The following is a 15,166-nucleotide window of genomic DNA, read 5'->3' on the forward strand; positions in this document are numbered from 1 at the left end:
ATCAGACATTTAAAATCCCAGTTGCAGGTAAGAAAACTGAGATTTGAAGATGTTAAAGTAACTTGTTCAAGCACAGAGCAAATAAATGTTAGTGCCGGGATTGGAAAGATCTGTTTGGCACCAAAGCTCGTGCTTGACCAGTGGCCCTCAATGGGGGTGGGAGGAGCAGTTTTGGCCCTTGGAGGACATTTGACAATGTCTAGAGACATTTTTTACCGTCACAACTGGGGAGGCTGCTACTGGCATCTAGCGGGTGCTGCTAAATTTCCTATAATACACAGGATAGCCCCTTACAATAAAGGGTTATTCTAGAGATATAGGGGGTTTTGATATTTTGCCCTTTTCAGATTCCATAACAAGTAAGAGTTAACTGATGAAATAGTCCCATTGCCTGGGGAAGCTTCGTGGTTTTCCTCCCTTTTTTCAAAATTTAGTTAAGAAACAGTGTTGGTTCTGAGAATGACTTGTACAGATCTGTTGGATCAGGTCAGGATCTTGGTGAACTAATTTGAGTCAGTGGCTAAAGAATTCTCTCCATGCTTGACCAGTCCCCACCCCACCCTGCCTGCCACAAGGTTCCTGCTGTGGAAATCAATCAGCTGTGTATCTCAAGCTGCTTCCTGTAGGGTGTGTTATGGAATGGCATCAGCCCTGCACCAGCTGGGAGTACTGACCTCAGTGTGATTTTATCAGACTGTCTCTTTTGAGCCTTGCTATTTGGAACAAAAGATCCTCTGTTAGGAATGCAGAGAGCTAGTGTGATTGGACAGCTAGCGTGTATGCACATGGTTCCCACGGAAAAAACAGACATAAATTGTGCTGTAGCCTTCTAATACTTGGGCCTCCAAGGTGGTTTTCCCTTAGCATCTGTCTGTATTCACCCTTCTTTCTGTGAGTGCTTATCCTTCCCCCAGATCAATGCAGGAGGCATCCGATCTGATGGATTAAATGGTGGCATCCTGCAAAACTGGTCTGTATCTGTGCCTCCACTTTTTTGCTTCTCCAGTCTTAGGAACCACATTTTTGATCCCTGCTGTCTATCCAGTCTTGTTTCCTATATAGACCATTCACTCCATCCACTTATCCCAAACACTTCTTATTCATTTTACCTATTTGATTTCTACTCATACCTGACCTCCTCAAAACCTTCTTGATCGCCCCCCCCCACCCCCCCGGGCTAGCTCACTACTTCTCCCGTTCTCTTAAATCACTTAATATGTGTAACTCATTTGGCCTTCATCATATACTGCCTAATTTTGGCGTTTAATGATTATATGTATTGTCCCATCCCTCATCTTAATATATCCATTTTTGTGTCTCTCAAAGTAGTTAGCATATGGGTATATGCATAGTTGGAGATTAGTGAATATTTGACTGATTGAGTGAATGCTCTTTACGCCACGTGAACTGTAGGATTCAAAGTGCTGACTGTTCCGCAACACTTGTGTGTCCTGAGAAATTCTAATCCTAACCTGGATTCCTCACCTCTACATCTTGCCTCTGGGCTCCCTTCCTTCTCTACTAGTTAGCATATGTTAAAGAAACACAGTTTCATTTCAGTATTAGCCTGAACAAAGTAAAACTAAGGAGTTTACTACTTGAGATGCACCTGAAGAAAGCCAGGTTCTGAAATACTGTCTTGTAGTTACCCATTACATTAGAGTCATTGTCATTTACTCAACCAGTTGACACCAAGAAGAATCTTCATACTTCATTCAGCTTGGCGTAGTGAGAAAAACTGAATACGAGGTTGTGCCAGAAATATTCAACTTTGAATTCTGGCTCTATCGTTTACTAGCTGAGTGACCTTGTGGGAAATCACTTAACCTCTCTGTATAGTTATTTCAACTGTAAAATGTGAACAGTGGTAAATCCTACCTTTAGGGTTTTTATGAGAATCAAATGAAGTGATGTAGATGAAAACCCTAGGCAGATATTAAATGCTCAGTAAATGATAATATTCTTTTAAGAAGTTTATCCAGACACACAAATTATAATATTATGAAATCTTTTTAATAACAAAAGTTATTCCCTTGGTGCCTACAGCTTGATCATTCCCTAGAAGATTTGATCTAAGACCCAGCACCAGATTAAATTAGTTCTTTTTCTTCTTGAAAAAATGGAAATGAGGAAGATAAAGTAAATTAGTTTGATGACAGCAGTGAAACAGGTGGATGGACAAAGAGCCTTCCTGAGCAGTTTTTCTGGGGAACAAATGAAGAGCTTGTTTCCAGCCCTATACCAGCAATACATAGGCAGGTTTAGGTCATGACTCCTTAACACAGCTTTAAATATACTATATGTACACATACATACATATACATGGTTATTAATTAATTTATTCATTCATTGATATCAGAATCCCACAGCCAGCAAGTTTCTCTGAGACCATTTTGACCTTGGTTTATGTGCTCTACAAATCAGTATTATTTTCAAATCATTAACCAGAATTAACCGGAAGCCATTACCAGCTCAGTGACTTCCCCAGTCACTCAGTTACCTAGCAGATCAGCTTTAATGATCTCAGGGTCCTTGGCCTAATTAGCTTTTAGCATAGACCATGTTACCTTCCTCTGTTGCCATACAATGGCAACTACCAAGTCAGCATCTTTGAGAGAGACACCTCTTAATATTAATCAATCTTTAATTAAAACATTAAGATGTGAGGGGAAAAAATATCAGCTTAATTTCAGAGGAAGCAGCTTAAAAACACAGATATAATTAATCTCTCTGCCAAGCACATATACCAGATCAAGATGTTTTACAGAAAAGCGTTCAGCAAATATATGTTTCTAGTATTTGGTTGCGTGTATTTGTGAGCAAGGGAAGAAGAAGATAAGAATTCAAAGAAATTGAACCTGTCTTAGGTCTTCTCCAGCTTGAATTCATTGCATCCATTCAAGTAAACCATTTAATATCTCTCTCATCTTGCAGTTCACTCCCAGAGAAAGAGCTCTGATTTGGGTCTAATTCTTTAAATTCAAACCTAAGTTGTTTGTTTGTGATCAGTGATAAGAATAGCTTTAGTGGGCTTCCGTGGTGGCGCAGTGGTTGAGAGTCCGCCTGCCGATGCAGGGGACATGGGTTCGTGCCCGGGTCCGGGAAGATCCCACATGCCATGGAGCGGCTGGGCCCGTGGGCCATGGCCACTGAGCCTGTGCGTCCGGAGCCTGTGCTCGGCAACGGGAGAGGCCACAACAGTGAGAGGTCCGCGTACCACAAAAAAAAAAAAAAAAAAAAAAAGAATAGCTTTAGTAACAAAATGAAAGAGTTTTCAAAAATCTCTTGACTCTGTATTACTTATTTTACCTCCTTTTCTAACATTGGAGAGAGGACCCCTACAGCAAGATTCCTTAGAGATTCAGCCCAGGGATATGTTTCATAGAAATAGCTAAGCACCTTTGTGAAGTTGCTACTTTGTGAAAGTTGTGAAGTCATGCCATCCTAGAATTGGAAAGGCTACTCTTGGTGTTAAGTGAAAGCCCACATGGTCACTTTCTCAAGGAAGCCTCCCCTGAACCTCCAGACCACATCAGGGCCCTTGACAGTTGCTCCCATAGCACTGTTTGCTTTTCCTTCAGAGTACTTATTGCAATTGAACTAAAATGAATGTCTGTCTCCGCTACTAGAACGTAGGCTCCTGATCATGTCTTGCTCATCACTTTCTCCCTTAGTGTCTGGCATAGTTTAGGGCACGTAGTAGATCCCAATAAATATTTGTTGAACAAATGAAAAGAACCAAGGCTACACCTTGTGGAATTACTTGCCTTAAGAGGATGGGAAAGAGGAGCCCAAAGACACAAAAGAAGGACTAGCTAGAAAGGTACCATCAGTATAGCACAGTGTCATGGAAGCCAGAAGAAGAGTCACAATAAGGGAGGGCCAATACTTACTTTCTCACCACTGCTTATCCTTAATCCCCCACAGTCTGACCCAGCCCCCATCGCTTCACTGAAACCATTCTTTCGGAAGTACCCCCTGACGTCCTAGTTGCCAAGGCTAGTGGCCTTGTCTAACTCATTGTCTTCCTCATTCCTTGTGCACCATTTAACATCATATCTTCTTTCTTAAAACCCTCCTGTCCGTTGACTTTCCTGACCTTGTGCTCTCTCCGTTTTCTTCTCTGGCTGCTCTTCTGCCTTCTGTTTTGGTTTGTCTTTCTACCTCCCCAACATGTGGTGCCTGAAATCCCGTCATCTGCCCTCTTCTCCCCTCTCTCCACACTCAGCCCCAGGATGTCCAACCCCTCACTGTTCTACAAGAGAAAGTTTGCACGTGTCTATCTCTGCCCTGAACTTCAGTCTTTCTGGACACCTCCACATGGGTAGCCTTTGAGTCCCTCACACTCAGTATGCTCCACATGGAATGTGCTGTCTCCTGCAGTGTTTTCTTCCTCCCTGCTGCTGTCTTACAGTACTACTGTGCCCTCAGTCATCCAAGAGTAATGTGACAGCCTTATTTTAAATTTATTTTTTCCCCAACCTCTACCTTCTATCAGATCAGTTGTAAAGTCCAAATCGTCTGCCTCTGCAATTTCTTTACCACGCCCTTCTTCAGTTTCATGAGTCCGGGCTTTTGTTACCTGTTAACCTAAACTGTGTAACCCTCCTAGCTGATTGTTCCACCTTCCATCTTCCCCAACTATGCTCTGTTCTATACATATTGATACCAGTGTAGTATCAGCAGACCTAGGCTCAAATCTTAAGAGCTTAGGTGTTTAATAGCTGTGTTCCTTTGGAAAAGTAAGTTTAGCACCCCAAGCGTCATTTGTAAATTAAGGATTTGGATTTTTTTTAATGCAATAATATATATTAAACAGCAGTTGAATGAGCAGCCAGGCTCAAATTCTTAGGAAACTTTCCACACACCACTCAATAACTCGCATGACCCCCTGGTAAGTTAAATAAGTAAGTCTTGGTGTAGTCATGGTGTTCTGAATAAAGCAAAAGTTCACGCTTGGCATTCAAGGGCCTTCGTGAACTGGCCTTGAGCTACTTAGCATTCTGACCTTTCATTTTTCCCTTGCATATATCCTATAACTTAAACCATGATAACCTTGAATTTGCTTCTTTAGGGTCCCTACCTCTTTAGGTTTCCTGCCTCTAGTCCTTCACTTAGAAATCCTTTCTTTACTGTCTCTGTATATCCAGATTCTAATGAGTAAATGTGATTCCCTCCATAATCCCCTGCTTTCCTTCCTCCCACTCTTCTGTTAGACCTTTTCTCACTTACAAAGCCCTGTGCTTTTGTCATCACTACTGTCTTGGGGAGTGGCTAAAGAGGGATTAATACACTGTCTTTTGGAAAGTCTACAAGCAGGAAAGGGCTTACAGAGGTCATGAGAGTTCCTGAAGAGTGTGTGGAAAGTTTTATCATGAGTTCAAAAATACACGAGAACTCAAAGAGCATCAAAATCCTTAGTATCCCATTTAAAGCAAGCTTCACATCATGCTGCATTGCTTAATGAGCCACTCTGTAGCCATCTTTATGTAATAAAAGGATGTAGTGACGGATGCCCAACAGGTTCAGACGAATACTGTGGAATTTCCACTTGCCACTAAATAAACGCTTGTGAAGTCTAGAGATCATAAGATGAAAGGCATTTTGTAAATTTTAAATGTGCAAGATCCAACCAGTCTTCTGTCCCCTCCTCTAGTCAGCACTAATCCTCCGAGAGAGAGGTGGATGAAAAGGCAGTATAGAATCTGAGGAAGTGTGGATCTAGGGTCTCCAGATTTTCCTAGGAGGCTGGTGGTTTAAAAGTCAGGAGCAGACAAAGGCAAAGTGCCAAGTCCAAAACTTGGAAAGGGAGCTGTGTTAGGCTGTGAGGAGATTCCACCTTGCTGTTTTAATTAGGAGACAGCAGGAAAGGCCAGGACTGTTCTTTCTTCCAAGTTCACCAAAGGAAAATCTGACACCAATTCTCTTCTTAGGAATTTTGAAATGAGTAGAGAATTCTTTGAACTCTGTAATCAACTAATTGGAAACTAATTTGAAATTTGGCATCAGCACAGATATTTGTGTTATAGGAAGGGGGGAAGCACCCAAAGGGGTGCTCCCTGTACTTCTCTTTTTAAAAGTTTACACACAGCATGTGAAATGAACAGATGCTTTTTTTTGTTGGAGCTGTCAGGGTAACAAGAAGTTGAAAGCTGTATCAGGTATTTATTTCAGTCACTGAGATGGCTATTGGCAGAGTTCCACATACCAAAACTAAGGAGAAACTCATGAACAGATTAAAAAAAAAAAAAAAGACATGGAGGAAAGAGACTTTGTGCCTCCTTTCCTTCTAAACACAAACTGATGATTTTACACAAGGAGCGAAGTACTTTTTGCGGGGGTGGGGGGCGGGATAATTGGCCAACTTTATGTAATCCTTTCCACAAGGCTGTGTTTGCATTTTGGGATGTGTTTGAATTTTGGGGAGATTTATCTGTAATGGTCTGCTAATACGCTAGTCAGAGAGTGTGACTTAAGCTGATAAGTAATTTGAATCTGAACTTCATAGTTGCTAAAATGCTCTGCTTATTTATTTGTATTATAATATGGAGCATTGGTGAGAGTGGTGAGAATGAGGTAGATAGGTGTGGGGAGGGATTAAGAAAAGACTGAATTGACTGGCACCTGCCTCGGTGAGGAAACAGGAAAGGAATTTCTGGCCATGAAGTTTGTGATTCCACATCAATATCATTCTTTATAATAGAATAACCACCCACCCTTAGTCCAGAGCCAGAATTGCTCAGATTCTTCCAACCAGAGGGCCCCTGGCACACTAAACAGTCTGTTATGATATCTCAACACATAAGTGAGTGTATTTGGCCAGGGAGATTTGCTAGTGAAATTGATCTTGCCTTTCCTGGGTTTTTCTAGTTGTACTTAATAATTAAAGGAAGATTAAAACCCAGATTCCCTGAAACGTAAAGTATCAGATCTGTAAGCTTATCAAGCCTTCCAGGCACATTGTGTTAGAGTTTGAAGGGACCTTAAAATTCATCTTGAACAAACTGTTAGAGGAATTGTAAATCTCGTTCCCCAAATCTCTGCCAAGTGATTGCTTGAATTTCTGCTTAGACACCTCCAGGGTCAGAAAAGTCATCCCTTTAGGGGACACCCTATTCTTTGAATAGCTGTGAGAAAGCTCTTTGTTGGTTTGAAATCTGCCCTTGGATCTTAGTGTGCCAGCTTCAGTAGACATCCAGAACAAGCTTCCTTCCTCCCACTTCCCAGCCCTTTAGATACTTCATCATACTGCTTGGAAACTTCTCTAGGTCAAGCATTCTTGGTTCTTTCTGCTGTTTGTTCCTCAGAGGACAGTGTTTCTAGTGTCTTGCAGTATAGGACCAGGAGGACTCAGGATTCTGGGGCAGCTCCTTTAACAGTTTTAGAACTAAAGAATATTCAAGTTAGAAAGGCTGTCAAGACACAATCTAGTCTGCACATTCTCCCTTTCAGTTACAGATAGAGTCTTCTGGATTTGAGTAGGCAGAAATCGATCAGCTTCAAAGTGAGAAATGAAGTGTAAGACATTTTGCCAGTCTTTTGGCTGCTTAATTCTGATCACAGGCTTCAGCTGACACCATATTTTTGTCAAGGACCTCTCTGGCTCAAGTAAGCCTAAGGCTCAGCTCAGGGTTTCATTGCCAGATCTCCATACACCAACTATTGGCTTCACTTCCTGTCTGTGTAAAGGACAGAAATAACTTTTCCGTAAGTTTTACCATCTGTATTGACCACTTGGTCAATTCAGTAATTTTAATAGACTTTTTTTCCTTCATAAAATCAGAAAATGACCATCACAAAGGGAGCAGCATATTACACCCCTTCAGATATGAAGCTGCCTCTGGTGGACAGTTTCGTGGGTTGCCCTTTGTACTTTCTTTGTTTAACGGTCACCAGATGACTAGATGGCTTTTCTTTTCTTTTTATAAATTTATTTATTTATTTTTGGCGACTTTGGGTCTTCGTTGCTGCGCACAGGCTTTTCTCTAGTTGCGGAGAGCAGGGACTACTCTTCGTTGCGGTGTGTGGGCTTCTCGTTGCAGTGGCTTCTCTTGTTGTGGAGCACGGGCTCTAGGCGGACGGGCATCAGTAGTTGTGGCTCGCGGGGTTGTGGCTTGCGGACTTTAGAGCGCATGCTCAGTAGTTCTGACGCATGGGCTTAGTTGCTCCGCGGCGTGTGGGATCTTTCCGGGCGAGGGCTCGAACCCGTGTCCCCTGCATTGGCCGGCAGATTCTTAACCACTGTGCCACCAGGAAAGTCCTACATGGCTTTTCTAAAAGCCAAAAAGCTGTGGACGGGATTGTGGGCCACTTTTCTCTAGTATTTTCCATCTTGAGACTTGAAATACCCATGCTTTTTAGCTGGCCCCAGGGAGCTCACGTTTCCTTGGATGTGCCCAGCAATAAAGGAGCCCAGGTATTTGGGCGTGGGGCACTGCTGCCAGCATCTCCACCGTCGCGCGGCCCCCCAATTCCCTACTCCTCAGTCATCAACACCATTCACATCTGTGGGCAAAGAAATCTTGGTGGGGGAATGGAACAAGACCTGACGTAACGTGAGGAGCCGAAGAGAGAAGGTGCTGGAGTTTATCCAATAACTCGGTCCGAATTTTAAGTGCCAGGTTTAAGGCTGGAGTGTTCTTGGGCCCGGCAGAGGCGCGCTAAAGGTGACATTGGAGGGACTAGGGACACCCCTTTGGCGGCAGAACCGAATCCGGGAGCGATGCGGGCGGCATCGCTACCCTGCCGGCAGATGGGGCCCAGAGTGGCCCTCGCCAGAGCCGGCTGGCTGGGGGGCGGCGGGAGCGCCCCTTCTGGGTTCGCTCGCCCTTGGGCTAGGAGCCCGGCGGGTTGGTACGCGGCGGGGGCAGCGGGGGCTCGGCCCCCGGCAGGAGGGCGGGGCTTTCCTTTGTCAGGGGATTTGCGCGGCGCGGCCGAGACTCACGCGGGTGTCGCTCCCCGCCCCTCGCCCTCTCGGGGGGCGGGGCTCTCCCTCCGGCCCGGCGGGGCGCGGTGGGTGTGGGCCTGTGAGCTGAGCGGCCGGCGCTGGGCTCCCTCGCCCGGAGCTGCGCAGAAGCCCCTCCTTCGGTGCCTCGGCTTCCAATCGCCTCCGCCGCCCCCTCCCTCCCGCTCGGGCAGCTCCCCGTCGCGGCTCCGCCCCTGCCCTCCTCCCCTAGCTGTCCGCGTCGCGCTCCCCGGCGTCCAGGGGGGCTGCCCGGGCGGGGCGGCGCGGGGAAGGGGAGGAGAGCCTTCCGCCAGCCGAGCACTTCCAGCGAGCGGCGGGCGAGCTGGCCGCGCGGCGCGAGGGAGGAGGGCTCGCCCCCGCTCGGCCCGAGAGGAGCCTTTTGTTCCCAGCCAGAAGTTTGCATGCCGGGACCGTGACAGCTGCGGGCGGGGAGGACGGCGGGGCCGGCGGCGGCGGAGAATAGAGGCGGCTGCTTGACATGCAGCCCGCGGCGCGGCGGCTGCGGGCCGGGGACTGGAGGCGGCGGTGCCCACAGCATGCGGGACTCAGCTGCCGGAGGGACAAACTAACTTCCTGAGCGCGGGACCGGAGGCCGGCGCGGCCGGGAGCCACCTGCCAGCCTGCGGTGAGGCAACCCTGGCCCTCGGGGCGCGCGGCACGGCGCGGGGGAGCAGCGCTGAGCGAGCCCTTCCGAGTGACCCTCGGCCGCCGCTGCAGCCTGCCGGCCTCTGAAAGGCCCGGCACCGGGCTCCACTCGCCTTGTTTGGCGGCCACGGCGCAGGGCTGTTCTGGGAGCCACAACAATGCCATGATGTTTTGGAGACAGGAAGCCCCAAGCTGGCCGCGAATGAAGGACTTCCTGTGTTTAAAGTTGCAGGAATATCCGCCGACCAGCCCAGTTCAAATGCAAACACCCGAAGTAGGGAGGACGAATGGCTAATTCAGACCAGCTGGACTCTCCAGGGCTGGAACTAAGGATAAAATGAAAGGAATTCCTAGGAGCTTGGGCCATACTTGAAGACCAGAGGGGCTGTGCCATTGTTATTAAAGGACACAATCGATATAAATCCTCTGCTTCCAACTCTGCTTGGGTGAGAAGTGAGTGGAACTAGATATTGAATAAGACTTGTCAATATCAGATGATTTTTTTTAACTAAGTTGGAAAGAGCAGTGCTCTTAAAAAAACAAAAAAGCCATAGAAGGAATTATTTTGTTTGTTGAATACATTGTACCACTTATTTGCCTGCAACTATGAGGCTGCTAACCTGTGAGGAAAAAGCTGTTCTTCTTAGAGCGTCTCTCAGAATGGTTTCAAAGTGGGACTTTCAGGCCTTTCTGGAGGGAAGTTCCAATTGGTGGTTTGAGGTTACGAACATGTAAAAGGATTTTTAACTTATGCAGAATGCATTTTGGGGGAACCCCTGAGAAACTTTTTAAAGGTTGATGGTTCATCTTGTTTGAAAAATATGGGTAAGCCACTCAGCAGGCCAGACTGTTTAAGGCAGAACCCCATCTGCCTGGGGAAAGGAGAGGAAGAGGATGGCTATATAGAGGATTGCTATGTTCCGCAGCGATCTATATATGATACAATGAGGATAAATGAACAAATTGACCAGGGGTCAAAGCTTAATCAGACTTCAAAAAGCACCATGGAAAAGATAGAAGGAAGTACTATATCCAGCAATGGTACATTAGGAGCAGCAGCTAATGTTTTTGAATCCAGAGCACCAGAAGGCAAAAAGTTGGATGAGAGAATAATATTTGATGCAATAAAGCTAAGCAGTGATGTGCAAAAGTCAGCACCTGTGCCACCCAGAAGGCGGCCAAATGCAGAACGCAAAGACAATGTTAACAGGAGATCATGGAAGTCCTTCATGCCACCGAATTTCCCAGAATTTGCAGAAAGGATGGAAGCTTCTCTCAGTGAGGTTTCCGAAGCTGGTGCTTCAAATCCTTGCTTGCAAGAGAAGAAAGAATCCAGTTCTGCATTAACAGAAAGTTCTGGTCATTTGGACCAAAGGGAACCTGAGTCAGAGTCCGTAACTCTGGAACATGTGTCCAAATCCATAGGTATTCCAGAAGGGCAGGATGTGAAAACCTTAGGTGGAGATTGCCAAGACTTCAGATTTCAGCAGCACAGTGCGATCTCTCCCCGTGAATTCCAGCCTCTAGAGTCAGAAGCTGCAGCAGCAAGTGGTAACACAGATGTAACGCAGGAACACAGATTCTCAAGTGCAACCTGGCCCAGAGCCATGAAAAGTTTGGCTAAGGGAGGCTTTGGCGAGAAGCAGCACACCCTTCAGGACACAGGTTGCACTGTAGAAATGCCACCTCTCTCCCCTTGCCTGAGTGAAGAGCTGTTGGATCCAGAGTTGCATATTCTCATAATCCCCAGCCTGAGAGAGAAAACAGAGTCTGAGCTGAAGTTTGAGGAGGATGAGCGATGGATCATGATGGAGGCTGAGGAGGAGTGGGAGGAAGAGAAACTGTCAGAGAGAGGAAAGACTTTTCTAATGGCAGATGAGGAAAAGAACAGCCTGGCAGATGTTTTCCAAGAAAGAGAGCAAGCAAACACTGTAGCAGTGGTGGAGGATGGAGCCGACTTCTCAGCTGCTGTCTTGGGGACTTTTGACCACCTAGCTCTTGGTCAGATCTGTTGTTCTGATGACGCACAGCCAGCTAAGAACCTTTTGGCGTCTGTTTTCAAGGATGCATCGCTTGATTACAGTTGTGTCCTAACAGGTGAGAGTGCTGTAGGAGAACTGAGAAACAGAATTGCTCAGGGGCTAGAGGGTCTTGTTTCAGATTTAGAATGCACTGTTGGTCCTGCCGATTCAGAGCAGCTCTCTGACACAGATTCAGTGCAGATGTTTCTTGAACTTGAAAAGGAGTGTTTATGTGAAGAAGGAGTAACTCCTTTAGTTGAGCTGGAGACTCAAGCCTCTTCTGAAGGGCTGGCCCCATCCCAGGATGCAGAAAATTCACTTGTAATTAGTCATTTCCCAGGGGCTGCCTTAGAAAAGGAGCATGTAGGCCTTTTAAATGTAAGAGCAAAGGACTCTGATCCTGGGTTGGATTGTGACTATTTTAATGCCCTGGATTCTTCTCAGGTGCCTAATACTTTGGAACTTACTGCCTACTCTGATACCGTGAGGGACGCTTCCACTGTTAGTGAGGAGGAGGGTGAAAAAGTGCCTTTTAGCCCCGAGACTGCAGGGGAATTTAACTTTAGACACCCAGCTGATCTGGAGTCACCAGGAAAGCCAGACACAGGAGGATTGTCCAACTCTGATCACAGGGCTTCTCGTGAAGAAAATGTATCAGGCTTTGAAGCCAAGCTGGCCAAAGAAAATGGCGGTTTGTCCCAGCTGGACTGTAGTGAAGTTGAGGGGAATGCTGAGGAGTGTGTGGACAGAGTCCCCCTCAGTTCTGCTGTTAGCTATGAACTAATAGATGTTACCTCAGGATCTGAAGTAGAGGCGTTACCATATGATTCACATTTACTAACAGATGAGATTCATTGGGAAGGTGAGAAAGGAGCTATTAATCAAGGAAATAACAGTCTGACTTCCTTGGGAGATGTGGACCTTTGTGAATTGTTGTCCGTGGAAGGAGCTTGTGATGAGGATGGTGAAGCACAGGCACTGGGTTATGATGCCAGGCTGGAGGACCGAGCCCCAGCACATCTTCCTAGAGACCTCCCAGAGTGGGTCTCCCAGGATCTCCAGAGGAAGTCCCCAGAGTCAGAGATCCTGAGTCTGCACCTGCAGGTTGGAGGACTGGGACGTAGCAGAGATGGAGTGGAAACTGTGAATGACGTAAAGCCCAAGCTGAATGTGGCCTCATTGGAGGGAGGGGAAACAGAAATGAGAGATTCAGATTCATTGCTAAATATCCTTCTGGAGGAACAAGTTACCAAGGCTAGTAATACGGAACCAGTTTTGGAGGAATGGATACCCATCCCACAGAAGCCTGACCCAACTGCTGCAGTGCCCACTGTAGAAGAAGATGCCCTAGATGCTGCAGTGCCTGCCCCAGAGGGAACTGCTGTAGCTGCTCTTACAGTGCCCTTCCCAGAGGAGGGTATACCTGTTGTTCCAGTGGCCACCATGGAGGCACATGTCCCAGCTGCTGCAGTATCAGCCACAGAGAGGGCTGCTGCCCCAGCTGTTGCAGTGCCTGCTCCTGAGGGGACTGCTCCACCTGCTTCAGTGGCCATCACAGAGGAGGATGTACTAGCTGTTGCAGAATCCTCCCTGGAGGGGACTGCTCCAGCTGCTGCATTGCCCACCCCAGAGGAGCCTGCTGCCCCAGCTGCTGCAGTGCCCACCACAGGGGAGCTTGCAGCTCCCACTACTGTGGTGCCCACCCCAGAGGAGCCTGCTGCCCCAGCTGCTGCAGTGCCCACCCGAGAGGAGCCTGCAGCTCCCACTACTGTGGTGCCCACCCCAGAGGAGGCTGCCACCCCAGTTGCTGCAGTGCCCACCCCAGGGGAGCCTGCAGCCCCAGCTGCTGCAGTGCCCACCCCAGGGGAGTTTGCAGCCCCAGCTGCTGCAGTGTCCACTCCAGGGGAGCCTGCAGCCCCAGCTGCTGCAGTGCCCACCCCAGGGGAGTTTGCAGCCCCAGCTGCTGCAGTGCCCACCCCAGGGGAGTTTGCAGCCTCAGCTGCTGCAGTGCCCACCCCAGGGGAGCCTGCAGCCCCAGCTGCTGCAGTGCCCACCCCAGGGGAGCCTGCAGCCCCAGCTGCTGCAGTGCCCACCCCAGGGGAGCCTGCCGCCCCAGCTGCTGCAGTGCCCACCCCGGGGGAGCCTGCCGCCCCAGCTGCTGCAGTGCCCACCCCAGGGGAGCCTGCCACCCCAGGGGAGGCTGCCGCCCCAGCTCCTGCAGTGCCCACCCCAGGGGAGCCTGCTGCCCCTGCTGCTGCAGTGCCCACCCGAGAGGAGCCTGCACCTCCCACTACTGTGGTGCCCACCCCAGAGGAGGCTGCCACCCCAGCTGTTGCAGTGCCCACCCCAGGGGAGTTTGCAGCCCTGCCTGCTGCAGTGTCCACCCCAGAGGAGTCTGCAGCCCCAGCTGATGCAGTGTCCACCCCAGGGGAGTTTGCAGCCCTAGCTGCTGCAGAGTCCACCCCGGAGGAGCCTGCCGCCCCAGCTGCTGCAGTGCCCACCCCAGGGGAGCCTGCTGCCCCGGCTGCTGCAGTGCCTGCTGTGGAGGAAGTGTTCCCTGCTGGCGTACCCTTCCAGGGAGATACTGCCCATACTGACTCAGTGCCTGTCTTAGAAGAAGGAAGTCCTGTTCTAGAGGAGGCTTCCCCTGCTGGAACGTGGATCAAGGAGGACCTTGATTCCCCAGCATTTGGAGTGAAAGAGGTGACTGGCACAGTGCTGCATGGGAAAGTGCCTCTGGCTGCAGTTGATGGATTAAATTCAAATGAGGTAATTGTTGCTCCTGTTGTTGGGGAAGGATCTGGAGAGTAAAGTGAGGTTTGCAAGTTCTCTGACTTGGTGGTGATTAGAAAGGGCACAGATTGTTCTTTCTGGTTCCCTTTGGGGTGTCTGGGCTTTCTTGGGCTTTTTTGGTCTTTTTATTGAGTTTATGGGGAAAATGTGTTTTTATCTGCTGAAAAACTTCATAATTCAGACTCTCTCATTGTTTTTAATTCAGACATAAGCAAAACCCAAAGAAAACAGGGATGTAAACAGTTTTTGGCTTACATTTTGAAAAAGATTATTAACAAGAAAGGGTGATTCTGCTTTTGAATTTTACAATAAGCATGTTCTTTCCTAAATCAAGAGGCTGCTTATTCATCGGTGATGTCAGCAGTCAGGTAGAGGCTAGAATGTGGACTTTGGAGTGAGACCTGGAGTACTTTGTAACCACTCTGAAACAGTTAAATGTCCTGAGGCTCCAGTTTCTTCATTTGTTAAGGCAGAAGAACCCTATGAGGGTTGTGAGGATAAAATGAGATAATCCATTCAACGCACCAAACAGAAGATTTCAATTACTATCGATATGCTCCCCCCCTTTCCCTTTCTATCTATCTATCTATTTATTTATTTATTTATGGCTGCGTTAGGTCTTTGTTGCTGCTCACGGGCTTTCTCTGGTTGCAGCGAGTGGGGACTCCTCTTCATTGTGGTGTGCAGGCTTCTCATTGTGGTGGCTTCTCCTGTTGTGGAGCAGGGGCTCTAGGCGCGTGGG

At 47.9% G+C, this 15,166-nt stretch overlaps 2 protein-coding genes across 2 annotated transcripts in view; both read left to right on the top strand.

The window, feature by feature from the left end:
- Positions 1–15,166, top strand: part of MACF1 (microtubule actin crosslinking factor 1) — a 240,964-nt gene that overhangs the window by 165,929 nt on the left and 59,869 nt on the right.
- KIAA0754 (KIAA0754 ortholog) lies at positions 9,159–15,035 on the top strand. The gene has a single exon (XM_032613206.1). The coding sequence runs from the start codon at positions 10,432–10,434 to the stop codon at positions 14,440–14,442; it is 4,011 nt and encodes a 1,336-aa protein (XP_032469097.1). The 5' UTR covers positions 9,159–10,431; the 3' UTR covers positions 14,443–15,035.

Source organism: Phocoena sinus, chromosome 1 (assembly GCF_008692025.1).
Source record: "Phocoena sinus isolate mPhoSin1 chromosome 1, mPhoSin1.pri, whole genome shotgun sequence".
Classification (NCBI taxonomy): Eukaryota; Metazoa; Chordata; class Mammalia; order Artiodactyla; family Phocoenidae; genus Phocoena; species Phocoena sinus.

Excerpts from the sequence above, each read along its gene's own strand:
- KIAA0754 (XM_032613206.1), top strand. The coding sequence starts at position 10,432 with ATGGGTAAGCCACTCAGCAGGCCAGACTGTTTAAGGCAGAACCCCATC.